At 32.5% G+C, this 20,764-nt stretch overlaps 2 protein-coding genes across 2 annotated transcripts in view; one reads left to right on the plus strand and one right to left on the minus strand.

The window, feature by feature from the left end:
• On the minus strand, positions 1-11,118 carry LOC132715363 (N(4)-(Beta-N-acetylglucosaminyl)-L-asparaginase-like). Its single transcript, XM_060698353.1, has 9 exons — positions 10,960-11,118; positions 9,413-9,569; positions 8,618-8,730; positions 7,037-7,149; positions 5,881-6,010; positions 5,371-5,446; positions 4,770-4,877; positions 3,292-3,425; positions 1-2,580 (listed from the first exon to the last, which is right to left on the minus strand). Exons 1-9 carry the CDS (start codon positions 11,114-11,116, stop codon positions 2,489-2,491), a joined length of 1,080 nt encoding a protein of 359 aa, XP_060554336.1. The 5' UTR covers positions 11,117-11,118; the 3' UTR covers positions 1-2,488.
• Positions 11,069-20,764, plus strand: part of LOC132715364 (large ribosomal subunit protein uL22m-like) — a 20,087-nt gene continuing 10,391 nt past the window's right edge. The window contains exon 1 of the mRNA XM_060698354.1: positions 11,069-11,154. Coding sequence (XP_060554337.1) covers positions 11,142-11,154 — 13 coding nt within the window. The 5' untranslated portion in view covers positions 11,069-11,141. The remainder of the gene's footprint in view (positions 11,155-20,764) is intronic.

A 20,764-nucleotide genomic window follows, 5' to 3' on the forward strand; every position in this document is an offset into this window, starting at 1 on the left:
CATTGTATTTCTACTGTGTTACCACTATTAAGTTTTTAAAATTTTTAAAAAAGCAGTAAGCCTCCATATTTATGCTAATTTTCATGAAATTTTGACAATGTATATAAAAGTAAAATATTGTGAAGTGAACAAAGAAAGTTATTTGTACACATTGCATTGGCACTTGCAATCAACGTAAATTACCAAAAGGAGGTCAAAATATACATAAAAACCTCTTACCACGTTAGTAACGCAGTAGAATTATAGTGATTGATACTGAAAAATCAGTCATGAATCGCACATAACATGTAAATAATTAATTAAATATTGAATATTTTTACTTTTCTTAAGATCTTAATACATTTTTCTAAAGATTGAATTTCATAAAATATTTTGGCTCATCCGGAGGTGTGAAGCTTCAAAATTGAATAAGCCACCAAAACAAGGTGAGAGGTTATAGAAAAAAATTCTACTCAAAGACCATTTCGATCAGTTGTTTTATTGGTCTGAAATCGGCAAAGAATCTACGCTGACCAATGAAAAACCTGAAATACCAGACAGAGCTCAGAAAAAAACCTGGAATAAAATGATGACAATAATAATAATGATTATAATAATATTCCAAATCTACTCCAAAGATATAATAAATGATAGGGAAAAAACAACAGTAATACTGAATGCAAGTATGCAGATATCCGATTCATAATTTACATCAAACTACATGTAACACAAAATATCAGAGAAAAATACAACATGATATAGCTTTGACTAAAATAATTGCTAAAACTGGTATGAACGAGAATGTGTTCATAGGATATCAATTGATGACACGACATTCCTTTATTTTGTAAGTCAACGAACAGACCAGAAACTAAATATACAGTTACTGTAATATACATGTACTTCCCTGAGACTTGGCTTATTGATACACAAGACAGACAGTGTTACAGGTTGATAAGAGTGCAATGGGTAAAATCTACATCCCTCCCCACCAAGTGGCAGGATCATAACCACAAGTATATCTAATTCTAGTCTTGGTGACCTTGACCACATACAGTAATGATCTCAGTCTCAGTCATGGGTTTAAGTCCGTATAATGCCTAATGTACATAGCAAATATCTTACATTTCACTTATTTGAAAAAATAAAGGTACTTTTGAAATTGATACATGTAGTAAAACAATTAGAAGTTAGTACAGAACTAAAGGAATACAAGATGTATGACCATTTATTTATTTTTTTTTTCGGGGGGGGGGGGGGGGGGGGTAGAGGTGATGGGGGGAGAGGGGTCCATTATGAATAGTTGAAATGACTAAACTATGACTGTTCTATGTCTCTGAAATGTTTGACAGCAAATGAAATACATGTGACTAAACCTAAATTGATTATATAATCTACACAATCATGTGTTGATTACCTTACTTAAGGCGTTTTTTTTAATAACAGTGAGGTAAATAGACAAAAGTGATAGAAAAGAAACAAAAGTCATCATATGTTAACAAAAGAACATTTGCATAATTCACAGAAGTGTACAATAAAAAGAGCGAAAATAAATTATACATTAACATCAGAATCAAAAACAATTTTAACTAAATTGCACATGCATTCATACTTAAATTTTGCATAAAAATACTAACAAATAGCTTACACTTACCAAGCAGTTTATCAGTAATACAAAACAAGTAAATAAATGTACATATTTCAAGATGTAAAACTTCAAATGTCTGAGAGAAATATAACACTACAAGTGGTATATATACTGTATAGGACAAACATTAAATATATACGTGTGATAGAAAGTGTCAGAAATTATTCATTTAATGATAAAAAAATCTGGATAAGCTCCTAAAAGCAAATTTCTTAATTCCTAGATATCAAGGTTTGACCGCAAAACTGTTGTAAGTCTTCTTCATTTCATAATTATAAATTACTGCAGTTTTGTGCTCAACCCTCAATTATTATATATACTTATATAGTACATATACTATAACCAGACAGCACAGACATGTGGGCTTATCTTGGTTTGCACTGACAGATTCAGTCACTACCAGCAGGCGTTGTGTTATAATACAGTTGTGCAATTTTTCTTAAAATTTTTATCAATTAAAATTTCATTTTAAGTCAACATTTATGGTTAACATTATGTTCATTTTGCACCAGCACCAGGGAATAGTAAAAACAGTGTTTTACCCTAGGAACTGTGACAGATAGTTGGAGAAGCTGTTATTTTCGTTTGTATTTAAACCCAATTAAATTGTCAGGTCTATGTGGTTTAATTGCAATGGATTAAAATTGCATTATCGGCAATTCAGCGTGATTTACTGCCCTTACGAAATAAGGCCTTTATTTGTGGTTTGAAAATCTAAAAGTTAAAATCTCTTCAATTCCCAAAGGACTGGGTTGATGGTTCAAATTGACTAGAGCATTGTGAACATATTTTGAACTTTTGTCCTGAGTATAATACAAGCTGAAGTAATTGAATATCTGGATTATCATTTTTATCACTGAATCACATACATGGTACATCTAAAACAGTGACCTCACTATAGTCTGTACTGCGTATAGAATACGGAAACTTGGGAATTCCATGACAAGCAGCACCTGAAAAACATAAACATACTTCAGTATAAAAACAAAAGCTGTCAGTAGGACAGAGTTCTTAACAATTCTCTGTGCTTGATAGTCAAAAAAAAAAGACTGAATAATATGGAATGTATAAAATATAAGTTCAAAAAGGTCCATAATTCTGACAAAATTGATGTTAAGAGTTATGGGACATGAACAGTGACCACCTATTATGATTTCAAAAAAGTGTTTAAAGTTTTAATCCATTTCCTTCAGAAGTTTAGGGAATACCGATTTGCATTCAAAACTTAACAAAAGTGTTATGGTCATGCTGACAGAGGAGAGAGTACAATAGCTCCCACTATTTGTGGACAGTCAAGCTTAGAATAAATAAACAAATACAAGATGTAAATTACAAAACATTAATTATATTAATCTTAACATTTTTCAAGATTTTTGTCAGTCACTGCATTATTTGCATCGTAAATACCCTTGTGACAGATTTTCTTTTATCAAATGGCTCAATTAATCTCCAGCACTGTGGTTTATGCACAAACATGTTCCTAATCCCAGAGGTTCTTTGTTTGATTCCCTCCTGGCAGTGAGTCACCAGATTCTATTGCAACTTACACATTCCACACTTGTGAAATTATTTGTAAAGACTGGGTGTCTGATGTGACTTAATTAAAGCACAAGTTTGAACACAAATAAGGTACTTGACATTAATGGGTATATTATAACACTTACCATGCTCCCCTTTTTTATTGACTGCTACAACTGCTCCCACAAAATCTGGATAAAACCTCAATATACTCCTTATAGCTTCACTGGTGGCTATACATGGTGATACACCAGTCTTCATCATCATAACAGCATGGAAACTATAGATGAATCATAACAGTATATAAATCATAACAGCATGAACACTAGATAAATCATAACAGCATGAAAACTAGACAAATTATAACTGCATGAAAACTAGGTAAATCATAACAGAATGAAAACTAGATAAATCATAACAGCATGAAAACTAGATAAATCATAACTGCATGAAAACTAGGTAAATCATAACAGCATTAAAACTAGATAAATCATAACAGCATGAAAACTAGATAAATCATAACAGTATGAAAATTAGATAAATCAAAACAGCATGGAAACTAGACAAATCAAAACAGCATGGAAACTAGACAAATCATAACTGCATGAAAACTAGATAAATGATATCAGCATGGAAATTAGATAAATCATAACAGTATGAAAACTAGACAAACCATAAATGCATGGAAACTAGATAAATCATAACAGCATGAATACTGAATCAAGCATAACAGCATTGAATCAATTATAACAGCATGGAAACTTGATAAATCATAATGGCATGGTCACTAGATAAATCAAAACATCATGAAAGCTAGATAAATCATATCTGCATGAAAACTAGACAAATCATAACAGCACAGAAATTATATAAAACATCACAGCATGGTTTTAGCATCATGGAAACTAAATCATTTTAACAGCATAAAAGCTATGTCAATCAGAATAGTCAGAAATCTACTATTAAATCTTTAATTGTAGAGACTTACCTTGACCAAGTTACTAATCATACTTAAAGGACTGATCTTGACCTAAGGAATATTTAACCTTAAGGACAGACCTTGACATAGACACACATTAAATTTTGACATTAGACTGACTGACCCAGCCCTAGATGCAAACAAATTATCTTTGCTTAAAGAAATATAACCTTGACTAAGTAAAATAGACCATGACATTGGAGGATAGAGAGAGATTGGGCATCACATGTTCAGCTCTTGATTCTCATAGATTATAAGTTGAACAGAATATCTTTAAAAGCACCTTGGATGATAAATATTCAAAGAAAAACAACCCACCACCTCAGAGAAATGATATATCATACTTAGTGTATTGAGTGTGATTAGAGCTAAAGTAGACAATCAAATGCTATGCTCCAATATGGTACTTAATCATTTAAAAGATAGTATTTTCTATTTGATATGAATAATATATGACAAAATTTAAACTGAGTGCAGTCATGTTTTAAAAAGAGAAATAGACAATTCCGCTCTTACACACACATTTCATTTTATATTATAATCATTTTCATGAAAAGTAGCCCACTAAGGCATCTGCATACATTATAAATATACATGTACTTGCCCTAAAGAATGAGGAAAAGTGTTAAGGAAGGTTACTCGTACCTTGGTAGAAACCTCATCATGACATCACCGTCACCTGTTGCTGCAGCGCCACCTACGTCATTATCTACGTAACTCCCAGCACCTGCCACAGGAGAATCACCCACACGTCTATACATAAACATTAAATAAAAGTTATTATTTGTTTATGAACATAATAAAAAGGAGGTTTAAAATCTAAATAAAGTATGCTCATCATATTACAGCATCTACAATTATAATACTTTTCTTTGAATTTTTAACATCATTACTGTCACTGTAGATTGAGAACATGTATGCAACACATGCAGTGGTCCAGTGTTAATATAATACGTGTACATTAATACTAAGGGAATACAAATATTGGACAAATTAAACTCATGTAAAAAGAAAAAAAAACAGTCCATTTAAATTGTCCAAATACTAATATTGTACAGCTCTTAAATAAACAAGGACAAGTTCATTACATGAACTCTGCAAACGATCGCGAAGAAGTTATACTAATAGGTGCTTTTAAAACAGATGATCTGTTGAAATACTCATCAACCAAGAATGCCGCCATATACTAGTAAATATAAACTTAAAAAGTGAGCTTCAACAAAAAACAGAACAACAAAACACAAACCCTGGAACTTTATGATTAAGGCCATTTGTTGAAGTTCCTCCTGCAACATTCCCTTTACTGTCAACAACAATCATACCTGTGATTGAGATGGAATTTAAAAACAAACAATTCATTAATTTAAAATGATACTTAGATTTATGACATTTATTTTTTCATATTAAAATCTGGAAACAAAGTCATCCCTCGGAAGCATTAATCCGAACAAAATTACATGAAAATTGCAGACTCGGTTTGATTGAGTCTGTTCATGAGGGATAATGAATATGTGCAACATCCCTCATTTCTATGTAGAAATTTATCAGTGGTGGTGATATAAAAGTGCTGTAAGAAGCAGTAAGTTAGTGGTGTTTTTTTTAAGAATGGATCATTAAAAAAAGATGTACTATTAACTTTAATTAGGATTATAGTCCCTAGCAAAATTTACATGACCAGCATTCACATGATTTTCTATCCAGTTTTAACTAGTATACAGTGATGTAAAGGGAGATAACAAAGTATGGTTATATTTACCTATCGTATCATGATTATCCTCCCCTATTCCTTTATAACTACAATCTAACAATTTCTCATGCTGTATCTCTGGTGGAAATGGAGTTGGCTTGTATGGTCCACAGGATGTCTTTGGATCTGGTAAAACATTCTGTGAATAACATTAAAGTGATAAAAAATTGTACAGACTGTTAAAGGTACTCCACTGAGGTGCGAAAAGCATAAAAACCTTAAATTTGAATTTCTTACATAGATCAACAGATTACATAGATTACTTATAACAGAAAGATATATAAAAGATATTCAAGAAATATGCTTAGAATAAATCGAAAATTGTATTTTTTGTGCTATTTTAGTCTGATTTAAGTGAATTTCAATGCTTTTAAATTTTGAATATTTTTTCATGGTTAATATAACAAAGCAAGCAAAATTTCTGAAATTGTGCCATCAAGTCATTGGTTTACACCTATCAAATAATTCCATTTAATGGAACATTAATCTCAAATTTTAAAGATGTTTCCTGTCCCCTCATGTCAGAAAACCTCAGCGGAGTGCCTTAAATGAAATAAAACCCTTTTCCATGTTGAATTTAATCTATGTCAATCCATCATTGTAAATTCAAATCATCAAATAGCAACTTTTCAGCTTTACTGATTGTGAGAGATTTAAGATGTCCCTCAATAATGGAGTGCATGGCACCTTAGTAGAACCACTGTGCTTTCTAAGCACAGGTTTAGACCAATAAAAGGTACAAATTTTATCTAATAAACGCCTCTAGTGGCATTATAAGGAGGGGGAGAATGTGTTAATTAAGGTACAAAAAAAAAAGTTACATGTTTTCAGGTTAAAAAGAATGTTTCAGATGTTTTTTGCCTCATTTTCCACTGGATTATGTAATATTTCGTAGAAACTACAAGGTAAGTTAAAATTTGTGCTACTTTCAGGATTTATTAAAAACTAATGGCGAGTCAGGTATCAAAAGTACAGATGTTATTTAATCTTCCTCAAAATAATGTGACAGCTTCATCACAAAGAAATCTTATAAAACTTGAAACCAAGCCTGAGACTACATTGCTCAGGACCTACACAATTCTGCCAAGAGGCCAAATGATATATCCAGCTATAAGGGAAGAGTAAAAATGACGCAAATGACAATTTTTTTTTTAAAGTACATTACCTTCCAGTAATTAGGCTGACAGTTTTTCTGTTTCCATTGTTTATATAAATTAATACTTTCATCACTGTGGAGGTCCTCCTCTTTAAAACCAAGCTGTTTAGCAAATGCTGTTGCTGAAACAAAACATAATAAATCTCCTGTAATGCATCGCATGTGCCTGCCACACAATTGTTTATGAAAACAAGAGCAATCAGTAACCACATGTGTCGCCTCATGATGGCCAATTTCATGTTGGGACAAATTTTGTGACAGACGGACAGACAGACAGACAGTGCACAACTAGACTTGGTACTGATCATTCCTGTAAAGTTTGGATAAAATTGCACCAGTAGTTTATGAGGAGTAGTCCAGACAAGCTTTTGCGTATCTGGCAACACACAGAAAAAAACACCTTTTTATCAAAGGGCCATAACTCAGCCAAAAATCATTCAACCAGAAAACCCGTGCAATATGCGCAAGGACTTGAGCTACAGATCAATCCTGTAAAGTTTCATTGAAATTGCATTAGTGGTATAAGAGAAGTAGTCCGGACAAACTTTAAAAATAAAAATTATTAAAGGGCCATAACTCTGACAAAAATCATTGAACCGGAAAATGCTGACAATATGCACAACTAGACTTGGTACTGATCATTCCTGTAAAGTTTGGATGAAATTGCACCAGTAGTTTATGAGGAGTAGTCCGTACAAGTTTTGTGACGGACGGACGGACAAACAGACAGACGGACCACGGAGAAGTGATCCCTATATGTCGCCACTACTCCGTAGAGGCGACACAAAAAATATACTGTCCCATTAGTGCAGAAACAGATTAACTTCTTTTGTAATTTAAAGGAACTTCACTGAGGTCTAAAGGCATAAAAACAAAAAAATTTGAAAACCTTACAAATATTAAGTGAAGCACTTAAAATTGAAAAATCTGCGAAGGATAATAAAGAATTTATACTCAGAATTATACTGAAAATCAATATTATGTGTGGTTATTTAAGCTGAATTGGAGAGAAAAGTGTTGCCAAGCTTTTCTTTTTTGGGCTAATTTTCAGAGTGAAACAGATTATTCTGGTAAAACAGAATGAGGGAATGTGCTAAACATTTTGCACAAAACTTATTGGATAAGACCTAAAATAATTGGTAGACAAATCTCGGAAAAAACATTTTCAACCCCGTCATGCCTCAAAACCTCAGTGGAGTCCCTTTAATAGGTTTGGAGTGAACCCATTACTGTACTAAGGTGACAATGTCTGAACCTAATACCATGCCAACTTTGTATAATGAACTTGCCTAAATCTGATTAAAACCAGCTCTTTATTATTTCATGCCTAAATTTTCAGTCAGATTGGGAAGTTATGTACATTTGTACAGTGTTGTATATAATTTGAAAATGAAACTGTAAATTGTATTTTATTGTGACCTAAAATCGAAAAAATGAAAACAATAGTTCTTAATGACTTTTGTAATATTCCTTTTCATGAAAAACTGGAGATGAAAAACAAAAAGTTTAATGTTTTCCAGTCAAATGCATTAAAAAAATTATCTACCTTACCCAAACAAATGCATAATATAAATTATCTACATGATCTACCTTGATCTCCAACAAGCAGTGTATGAGTTGTTCTCTCCATGACAGCTCTAGCTACAGATATTGCACTTTTAATTCTTCTAATTGCACCAACACTGCCTACATCATGTGTTATCCTGTAAAATATACTATCTTTAGATAAGACTGTTATAAAATAGAAGCATGCAATCAGTGATTTTCACCATACTAAATTTTAATTACACGGTGTCCATTTGACCCTTGAAATGACTCTTTAACCCTTCAATTTCTAAAGGCTTGATTTGACCCTCAAGATTTTACTGGAGTGTCAAATTTTGTTAAAATCATGGGGATTTGGCCTTGCAATTGGCAAAACTTAGTCCATACTGGTCAAAATGACCATCAGCAGAGCCCTTATCTAACAATCCCATTCAAATTTCTTTCAAATCATACAGTTTCCCCAAAATCTGAACTTTCACCAGCTTTATTACAAACCATTTTTTTTCCTAAAATCAAAAGGCTTAAAGGCCTATTCCCAATTAAGTTGGGAAGAATCCATTCAAAGTGTCAGGGATTTTTAAATTAAAATACAAAAATTGAGCTTCTAACACTACAGAGCGCTGTCAGACTGCATGGATGTGCAGGCTAACCAGTCGCCTAGCTCTATAATGATGGCAAAGGCTAATGACATTTAGGTTCCAAAAAATTAAGGATTTAATTGAGGCTTAAATTCAGTATGCTATGTTAAATTTCAATTGATATATATTTATATCATTCAAAGTAGCTCAATAACGTTCCAAGAGACTGTGACTTGTCCACAATCATAGTATTTCTACAAACCCATCCATAATCATCGCATCCAGGGTGGTTTCACCGTTCTCGTCAGGGTCTCCTCCCCAGCCCACTGTGCCATCACACCTCTGAGACTCGCATTCACTACACCCAGCCTCTACTGCATCTACTGCTGTTTTATTGGTGGATGTTATAGTATTCCATGCTGAAATATAACATTAATACAACATTAACCCTTACCACCCTAATATCTTAAATAGACTTGTCAATCTTTCAAAGTAGACAAAACCATTCATCATTTTTAGTGACAATTTCAAAATATAATTATACTTCAAACTGAATAGCAAAGAAGAGCCAGCTGAGCTGGCTCTTTTCTGGCTCATCTTGGTTTGCACTGGTTGAATGAATATACATGTCGTAGGGTTCCTCTTTCCTTATAAAGGAGGGGCTGTTTCAGCCTGTAATGGCACGGAAACAAATAAAACAATTTACTGAGGAGAAAAGAAAATCCAACACAGGTACTTCGTGGCGCGAACCAATGGAAGTGTATTCAATGTGCAAAATACAAAATGCAACACGCATGTCATTTCAATAATTGAATGAATACATTACGAGTAATAAATAACAACCAAAATTACCTGTAATGGCACAGAAACAAATAAACAATTTACTTAGGATGAAAGAAAACGCAAACACAGCTACTTCGTGGCGCAAACCAATGGAAGTGTATTCAATGTGCGCATGCGTGACATCCAATCCGGGTGAGTAAATGTTAGGAGGCCCGTCCAGAAGAAATTAGTTGTTATGAATTATATAGAATGACATTAAGTGTTACATGTTGCAATGAATGAAAAGGATGAATGAAAATGAGAAAAATATGGGGGATGAATAGGACAAATATATAGGACATGTACATATATGATATATAACAAAATGACTAACATACAGGGAATATATAACGACACAATATATAAGACATACATACAAACAATAAATTATACATGTCGGTATATTACCCTCGTGACATACATGTAAGCCTGAACAAGCAAATTTTAACAAGTTACCAATATGACTATGTTACTTATCAATTAAAGCACTAGCTTTTCCTTTGTTTCTTTACCAGTTTTGAACTATTACTGAGCAGTAGATTCCTAATCTGGTAGTTGTGTGGGTTCAATTTAAATCCCACTAAAGTTGAGAGGGGGAGGGAGGAAGGAAGGATGTGTGGATGGAGAGATGGGTGGCTGCAAGTGTAAATGGATGGATGGATGCCTGAATTGATGCATGGATGGGTGTGTGGATGCAAGGTGGATGTGTGGATGAAATGGGCGATATGAGGGTGGGTGGATGCATGGATTGGTGGGTGCATGGATGGGAATCTTTCTTCTTTAAACCATCTAGAGTTGTATTTTTTAAATTGATTAACAGGAGAAAAACATGAAACAGACTATTGCAAACAAATAAATTTCGTATGGTACACATATAATAGATCTACAACTTACAAGCCTTTAACAGTTTTAATGATATTTGTTGCAAAGTCTTTATTTGAAAAAAAATCAGGAAAATGATTTATTTACAGAAAAGCAGAATATTACCTGCTAATGTAGCATTTGTAAATGGCCATGTATTCACAACAACTGGTAATGGTGAAGAAAGATACACGGCGAAAAGGCTCAAAACAAACACAAAACGAAAGTAGTTATCAGCCATTTTGCAGTCATGTGACAAATTTATAGTGATTTTCACGGACATTAATTTCTTACAACTGCGCCGGAAAATGGCTGTTGCGGGTAACTTTCATAATTCAACAATCACAATATTGTCGTCCCCTTGTTCCGTTTCTATTTATTTAACAAAAAACAGTGACAGATCATATGTAATATTGTTTCTAAACGTCTGCAAGTTTAGATTTTAGATTATATTGAAAACATGCGACAGAAACTAAAAAAATAAAAAAGTTAAGGTGATTCTGCTTTGTCGGCCATGTTTGTTTTCACCAAGTCTGTCCAAAGTGAAAGTAGGCCAAAATTCATATCACAACAAAGATTACAATGTAAAATGATGAAACACTTGAAAGTACACTTCCAGTTCTATGTTTTAAAGACTATTTAAAACAGAAATACAAATGATAACAATAAGAATATTTACCTTGAATGTGCTACATTTCTGAAGACCAAAAACATTCTGTTGCAAAGTTTTATGCACATTTCATGAATGGCAAAATCCTTTTTAAAGTCTGTTTTAGTGCCTACAAAAGCTATTTTTTGCAGCAAATACAAAAATCTTTCAAAACTTAACTCCAAATAAATCTGTATCTCATGTCCTTCTAAGCACATGGCCTCCATTATTTTTTGTAAAAAAGTAGTGCAAGAAAACAATCATCATTTATAGCCTTATGAACTACAATTAAAATGAAAACACAATCAAACTTTAAAATCTAACCTTTTTTATGTGTAACAGTGAAGTGTCTCTGTTTGTCATGTACACAAGAAATAGGTAAATGATGTTTATTTTCATGGTACTACTTTTTTACACATGTCATGGTGGCCATGTTTTTTCAAGGTCAGATAAACTACTTTCCTAAGATTTATGTTTTTTAAAGTTTTTTGTATTTTCTGCAAAAAATAGCTTTTGTAGGCACTAAAACAGACTTTAAAAAGGATTTTGCCATTCATGAAATGTGCATAAAACTTTGCAACAGAATGTTTTTGGTCTTCAGAAATGTAGCACATTCAAGGTAAATTTTCTTATTGTTATCATTTTTATTTTTGTTTAAAATAGTCTTTAAAATGTAGAACTGGAAGTGTACTTGCAAATGGCTCATCATATAACAATGTGAGCTTTGTTGTTATATGAATTTTGGCCTACTTTCACTTTGGACAGACTTTGTGAAAACAAACATGGCTGACAAAGCGGAATCACCTTAAGGTCAGATAGAAACCTAGTCCTAGCTAAGTATACTTCAGCGAACAGGTTTTATAGTACTGCTAGACCTGTTTACTGTCACAAGGTCAAAATAAAGCGACATATTAAGTTATGGAAGCCAGAACTAATAGAAATCACAGGCGTGACGTTCACATGTGATAGAAACCGGACACTTTTTACACAGGAAGTGGCTAGCCGTACGGCTAGCCAAAAGTTCTAGCCGTACGTGAGTCACGTACGACTAGCCAGGACACACTGTATTGGCTAGCCGTACGGCACTTTCAAAAAAATATGGAAGGCGAAAGTGCATGTGTTAATTATGACTTTAAGCGAGGGTTTCAGTCAAGAATGTTTACTTTTTAGAGATTAATCGACGTGTTGGCTACAGTAAAGAATTTACTTTGTCATCTCAAGACGTCGAGAAAAAATAGCGTTTGGTTGCAGTTAAATAACATCAATTGAAATAGTTTACAAAATTTGATAATAATCCTTTTTTGTTTCATTAAGTTTTATTTTTAAACTAAAAAAAAACACACCGAAAATAATTGCTGTTGGGCTCTGATAATTGCGTCAATTACCGACGGTATAGAAGTTTGTCCATCGTCAATCATTAAGAAAAGTTTGCATTATTAAATTATTTTTCCTTTTCACCGTTTTTTTTTTAATATTCTTTTTATTTATTTATTTACTCCCCTCCGATCATTATTTATTCGATCCATGTGCTTAATTAACAGATTTAACAATTCATCTTTCATACAAATCATAAGCATGAAAATTAAGGACGTTATAACATGCAACTTTGACACTCAATTTTATTAAGATAGATTACAGTATACAACGCTTGTAAACTTGTGCAAAATTGCGGAGCATCTTTATTAATTTAGTGAACACACTAGGACAAATGCGGAGATTTGATTAAAATCGTTGTTTAAAGACACAAAATAACAAATGCATTTTCTACTTTCATATAATTTTGAAAAGTGCCGTACAGCTAGCCAATACAGTGTGTCCAGGCTAGTCGTACGTGACTCACGTACGGCTAGAACTTTTGGCTAGCCGTACGGGCCCGTACGGCTAGCCACTTCCTTTTAGCCAGCATGAAAATTAACCACCCTTAAATTTTAAAAACATGCCACCCCTGTAGAAACTTCACCCCCACCAAAACAGTAAGACAATTCCCCCCAGGGTTTTATTTTAGGAAAAATGGAAGCCGCTGGTAGGGAGGGGGAAAAATATATGAAAAAAGTCCACTTGGGGAAAATTATTACGTTATTTATACTATATACTTAACTACATAACATAATAGAGAGTCACAACTATATCTTTTTTCCCCTTAAAAACTTTATCATCATGCAAAATATTGTTTGCAGTATAACATCTTGATATGTATGGTGGTGAATGGTTTTTATACTTCCATTTTTGTATGAAATTTAATTAAAGACCGCCTCCATGGTCGAGGGGTTAGAGTTGATGACTTCTAATCCAGTTACCTCTCTGGCATGGGTTCGATCCCCTGGAGATGCTTTGGTAGTTTAGCGCGGAGGAAGGTAGTCTATTATTGGTGTAACTCTCCAGGAACAATGGTTAGGAAACTACCCGCCTATATGACTGAAATACTGTTGGGAAAAGGCATAAAATTAAACAAACAAACAAACAAATAGTGCCTACAGTATAGGTATAGCCTAATATAGTCTATTAATAATGTATCTGTGACATACTTAAGCTCCATACATTTTCATAATAAGAAATACAAAATATATTACTTTACTAAAAATAAACTAGAAAATAACAATATTTTGATAGCAACTGAAATCCAGAAATAGTACTGTTCAGTACAGGATATAGCCAAGAAAAAATATGGCAGCCTCCATGTAACGTGGAGAAAGTACATGCCGTTTCCTGCAATGTTTTTCAGGTTATACCACCGACTGTCGGTGTCTTCCCCTAGTAAAAAAAACCCCCTGCACCCCCCTTCCAAATGAGTAAGAACTTTTTTACCACATTGAGAAATATTCAACAATAAAAAAACGTATAATGAAAAAATGGAAGTGGCCAGTTAAAAGTTCTAGCCTTATGTGAGTCACATAAGGCTAGCCAGGACACTCTGTATTGTCTAAGCGTATGGCTCTTAGAATTCAAAATTATATGAAAGTCACAAATGCATGATATGTTATTTTTTGTCATTTAAACAAGGATTCTATCCAAGAACCTGCATCCTTCCTTGTATAATTTTTATAAGATGCTCCGTCATTTTGTCAAGAAAAAAAACAGAATATGAAGCAAATGCAAGCGTTGTCATCTTGATAAAAGTGTCAAAGTTACATGACGGGATTATACAAGGGACATTTTTATATGCCCATTTTCAATTTATATTTTTGATTAAAAAATTAAATTAAAAAATGTAAAAAAAGAAAAATTTTTATGAAGGTGAATTATTTTAAACATTTTTTTAAATCAGGTTTTTAAAAAGTGGAAAAAAGGGGGGGAAGGCCTTTTTTTGATCGCTTTTATCCGGGTCCCTTCATTAAAAATTTTACTTTTAAAAAGAAATTTTTCCCTAAACCCCTAAACCAATTTTCATTCCCAAAATTCACAGGAAATTTTTTTTGGTGGTCATTTAAAAAATTGTTTTAAAAAAAATTTTTTAAATTCCCTGCAAATCTGGGTTTCCCTGGATATTTTTGAATATTTCTATTTAAAAAAACCCCAAGCTAAAGCTTTTTGATTTTTGGCATGAAAAATTTCTAGTGAGTGTTCCAAGTTTGTTTTAAATAAATAGTAGAGTTTAAATGGGGGCCCCCAAATTGTTTGTTTAAAGGGAAATTTTTGGTTTTTTTCGTAGAACAAAACAAAGTTATCCCAAAAAGTTCCTAAGGTCTGTGGGATTAAACTGCCGGGAAAAATTTTTCTTTTGTGTGGTGCCAAACTGAGAATCCGATGGGGTTTCCCAAAATGGCCCCCAAAAATAAAATTTTTTCCCGATTTTAAAACAGTCCAAAATTTAAGGGCTTTTTGTCATTTTTATTAAACTTAAAAAGGGTTTTGGGTATTTTTTGTTTGGGGGCCCGAACCCTTAATCTAATGGTCCCTTATGATGTTTAAAAAGTCAAAGGGCAAAGGGATTTCAAGGGGCATTTATTAAAAAAAAACCCAAAAAATTTTTAAAAATTCCCCCATTTTTCCCCATGAATTTTTATGAAATTTTTTAAAAATTTTTAAAAAAGGTTTTTTTAAAAATTTTTTAAAAATGTTAAAAAGGGGTTTTTTTTTATTAGTGTGGTGCAAGCTGAGAAATCCAAGATGGCTTCCAAGATGGCCGCCAAAACTGATATATTTTCCTAATTTCTGAAGTTACAATAGAGACATTCTGTTATTTTGATACCAATAATTATTAGTGTGGTCATAATTTGTTTGGATCTTAATATTATTTTGATGGTCTATCATGATATTTAAAGTCAAGGCCAAGGTCATATCAAGGTCATTATTTAAAAAATAACCAAAATCATTAAAATTCCACCTTCTTCATGAATTTATATGATAACTAAAAGTTTCTAATGTTATTAAACTTGTGGTGCAAGCTGAGAAAGTCAAAGGTCATTTCAAGGTCATTGTTTCAAAAGTAACCAAAAAAAAACGTTGAGACATTCTGTCATTTTGATATCAATAAATACTAGTATTAGTTTGTTTGTTCGTTAGGACCTTAACATCAGTATGATACTCAATCATGATTTTTAAAGGGTGATGGTCAAGATCATTTTTTTCTAGAAAAAAAACAACCCCAAAACATAAAAGTTTTGCCTACCTTTTGAATCTGAATGATGATTCTAAAACATCTATCAGGGCTTTTAGTATATTTTCATACTGATTTTCAACAGATCATTGCGGGAAAAAAAATCTTTCTTAATATGACTGTTTATTATTTAGTTTCTAAATGTCAGGTAAATTTAGGACACTATCATGACCTCTTAAAGGTCAAGTCAAGAAAATAATAATGTTTAGTTCAGAGTGAATCTTTGTTTACTTGCAAAGTTTAAGAAAATTCTATTCATCAGTTAAGATTTTCTTTATTTGCCTTTTAAAAAAAGAGAAAAAAATCTGTAGGAATCATATATAAGCCGGTGCTAGTGGTTGTGAACGGTAGATTGCAGGAATGACTGCCATCTATGATTAGGCTAATTAAACTAATCCTGCAGTATTTTCAATTATGCATGTTTTGGTATTTTTATAAGCTTTAAATTTTATTTATTTTTTTTGTTTTTTTTTTGTTGTTGCAAACTTGTAACATTTGCTGCGAAGAGAAATACCATTTCTTACCTCAGAAAGCAATTGTGGATTTGATGTATTGGTCATCATTATTTCAAATACCACGGAATGTACAATAGAATACAGTCAGTAAAACAATAATCTGGCAGCAAATATTTTTCTTCATGCCTGACAAGGCATTCACAATGCCATGTACAAATGTCAGTGTATGTTCTGTCCGTGCAATCTTGCCTAAATTCCAAGTCATTTTGGAAAAATGTACTTAACCTATTTTGGAAACTTTTACAATGTAACATGGCCTTAAACTGGGAAAATAATCATTTATATGCAATTTGGAGAAACCCAAAAAATCGAAAGTTTAATGAAGCAAGTTGAAACACAATATAGTTGTTTTTGTCTATTTCAATTCAAATTTCTGTATCAAAGCATGCAACAATTTGCAAAGAAATCAATGATATAACAAAATGTATGCCCATCAAACTTATGAACACAAAGGGAACATATGTTCACCCTACAATTTTTTAGGGGTGCAGATGTCCTCCTCAAAGCAAGACAACGATAGGTGCAACTCCTCTTGGTATTGATTATTTCAATAAAGTTTCATTGAATTCCAGCGATTAGTTGCAGAGAAATAGCGAGGAAATGATTTTTGCTGTGTATGCATTCTGTATAACTAATCAAGGGCCATAACTCTGTGTTGAACTGTCTGACTGGAACAAGGCGTTGAAATGCGCATCTCTTCTTGGGATTGAAGGTTCCCATAAAGTTTCATTGAATTCCAACCAGAACTTGCAGAGAAGTAGCATTAGAATGGAAATGAGTATTGCTCTTTATGCATACTGCATAACTAATCAAGGGCCATTACTCTGTGTCAAAGGTTAAATACCCGAACAAGGCAACTTTATGCGCATCTCCTTTTGGTATTGATGGTTCCCATAAAGTTTCATTCAATTCCATCCAGCAGTAGCAAAGAAATAGCGCAGAAACAAAATTTGGACGGACAGATGGACAAAATTAAGGAAGGGGGGCGGGGCAGACCAAGCCAAAACAATATCCTCCTCCAAATTCCATCAGTAAGGGATAATAAAGCACAGTTGCCTGAGAAAAAGTCATAAAGTGTAATCCACAGTGACACTGGAAAAAGGCACAGCAAGTTTTACTTACTTTCATTCAGCTTTGTATAAAGTATTAGGTGTGTATCGGTTCCTTCCATCTACCATATATGTAGATGCATGCCACCTTAGCCTTGTTACCAAGTTACAAAGATCAAATCTGACTAGCTGACAATTCATGAATAAAGACATAAATATGCCTAGTGTACAACATAATCTGGGATATGCTATATAGTTTGCTGTCACCTAATATTATAGTCAAGAAAAAACTTCTACAGAACATATACGCTGAGTTTTTCAGAAGAGGGTGGTTGTTGAGCCTGCAAAACTGCCATAGTATCAAACTCAATAGTTTCAAAGACAAGTTAATTATTTAAAATGTACATTTGATTTAGCCATATTGTCTCAACTAAGTATAAGAAGCATTTTTAATAGGTTATCAGCTCCATCAGACAGTTCCAATGTAAATTTTTGAAAAGTAATTCACCCATGTCAAACCACATCAAACTCTTGTGAACATCTGCTGATGTCCTTGCACATCATATTCCCAAAATTTACCAGTTAAGTTGGCATGCCAGATATTCCAAATGGGTCAATAAAAGTGCCTTAAGTTAACCACAACTCACTGTAATGGCATGCTAAGTTTATGGAATGAATATTAGTGTCATGTGGGATAATGATGTGGAGTCATAATTATATCCTTTAAAGATGTAAAAAAGAAATTCTGTTGTAAGATGTCTAGAAAGAGCTGGAGAAGCAAGTATACCATACACACCCAATCACATGCCGCCTCGAAAATATCTTCAGTAACCTTCAAAAACTTAGTCATCCAAACAAAATTCAAGTTTCAGTTTAAAAAGTTTATCAGTTTTTGTTAACAAAGGCTACCCTAAAAAAGCTCTTCAAAAATCTCAGAAAGAGGTGATTGTTTTCATTTTTAAATAATCAAGAAGTCTTATGCCAAAATATACAAAGCAGCAATTATTGCCTTTATTCACAATCACTTGCTTCTTGACATGTTTTAAAGACAAAGGAAAATTGTTCAAATTGTTTTAGTTGGACATTTTGTGAGACCCAGATTATCATGTTCTACAATAGACTGACACATGGATACAGATTTAATGAATTTCCAGTTAATTATGCACTGTTAACAGCTTACTCCAAGCAGAATTCTGTTACCAAGAATGCATTTCTGGTCCTCATAAAAAACTATTCTTGTCTATGGAATACAATCATGCAACTTGTATATCTAAAATAGTATAAAAAAACATTCATTATGAGTACCATATGACAAATCATATTTCTTCAAAAAATAAAGGGCCTGCTTTGGAAATATAAAGTATTATCATGCTCAGATATTCAAAAGGAATTATTTCATGAAAATGGCATTCCTTTATCAAAAAATAATAAGAAAAAATTCAAAAAAAAAACTTCGAAAATACTTTGTATATAATTCTGATTATAAATGTACCCAGGACAACTGAAGCTTACACAAATAACAATGTGTTTCTACAGCATAGATAGTTACCTACATGTGTGCATAAATTTGATTATTGCATTAGTATGGTACTATATTTATAGATTCAAATGTTATTACTAAAGAAATAGTATGAAGTTACACACTATGATGACTTTTTATTTAAATTACTATAAGCGTAGCCGTTGAACGTCTGAAGGTACCATGTACGCCCTTTTCTCATGCATACTTCTTTGAAAACAGTCTATAAATGCTGGGTTGGTGTCATTAACAATTTTTGTTATTATAAATTCATTATATGTACAAATTGCTGACTGGATATATGGGAGAATATAAAATTGCTGACATGAACATAACCCAGAGCTTGTGCAATGGATAATATTTATATCATTCAGGCTATATTCTCCCATATATATCCCATCAGACTTGTTTAACTACAAGTATATACATGTAAATGCTATACCTGAAATGCTCAAAATAGACAATGTACAAGGAAAATGTTTTTTTACAATGTAGTTTTTCAGCATTGTAAACAAATACATTTGAATTGACCAAATATATAACTTGTGGGAAAATGTATAATACCCATGAACAAGGCTAAAAACGTTTGTATTACAGCAATGTTTTCTTCATTTAATCACTTATTAGATTTCAAGAGACAACCAAATGAAATATATAATAAAATTTGCACAAAACATTTTAATGGGTCCTAAAATTTAGAAACCTAATAAGTAACATAATTTACACTGAAAAAAAACTTAAACAAAAACCAATGAAAATATGTTCAAATTGCAAATCAAAGTACTGAAGTACAGACAAGCTTGTTGGCAGTTTATGATCAATTTGCACATAAATTTGCATTCATTTGAAACAATTACATAAATTACATAATGTTTTATACAATGTTTCCAGTCTTGGAAATGAAAATATGTACTGAACTGTCCAAAGGGATTTTTTTTCTTGCTACTTAGACATGTTTTAATTATCAGTAACATTAATTTTGTGAACTATCATTTTCATCAAATGACCTTGACCTTTATGACCTTTGCCTTGACAAGGCTTGGCTTTTAATATTCATTATGCTATATTAGTTTTATGTTTTATTTTTAAATAAGTATGTCCATATAAAAATTTGATAATGAATTATATATAAAATTTCCACATTTGACATTCACATTTCAGGACATACATGTACAAAAATAGTGGAAGTGACCTTGATTGATGTTAAATTTCCGAATCTTAATCACTTGTACGCCAATTATTTTGGTATTGCTGAATGCTGTACACTTCAGTTATCACTTTGACATCTGTTTTGATGATAAGTTGTTAATAATTTTAACTTTTTTTTTGAAAATATCTAATTAAAATAACTTTTCAGCGAGATTTTTTGCAAATGACCTTGAAATGACCTTAACCTTGACTTTGAATTGATTGCTTTAATATGTTAGTTAATAGGACTTTATCATAGAAGTAATAAACATGCAATCATTAATTGATATATTTGTAGATAAGAAAACTGCATGTGATTTATAAAATCTCCTTCTATAAACAAATTGTGGCGGCCATCTTGGACGCCATCTTGGATTTCTCAGCCCGCACCACATAAAGAAAAATTATGCCACC

This window comes from Ruditapes philippinarum, unplaced genomic scaffold, assembly GCF_026571515.1.
Source record: "Ruditapes philippinarum isolate M1 unplaced genomic scaffold, ASM2657151v2 ctg365_1_1_1_1, whole genome shotgun sequence".
Taxonomy (NCBI): domain Eukaryota; kingdom Metazoa; phylum Mollusca; class Bivalvia; order Venerida; family Veneridae; genus Ruditapes; species Ruditapes philippinarum.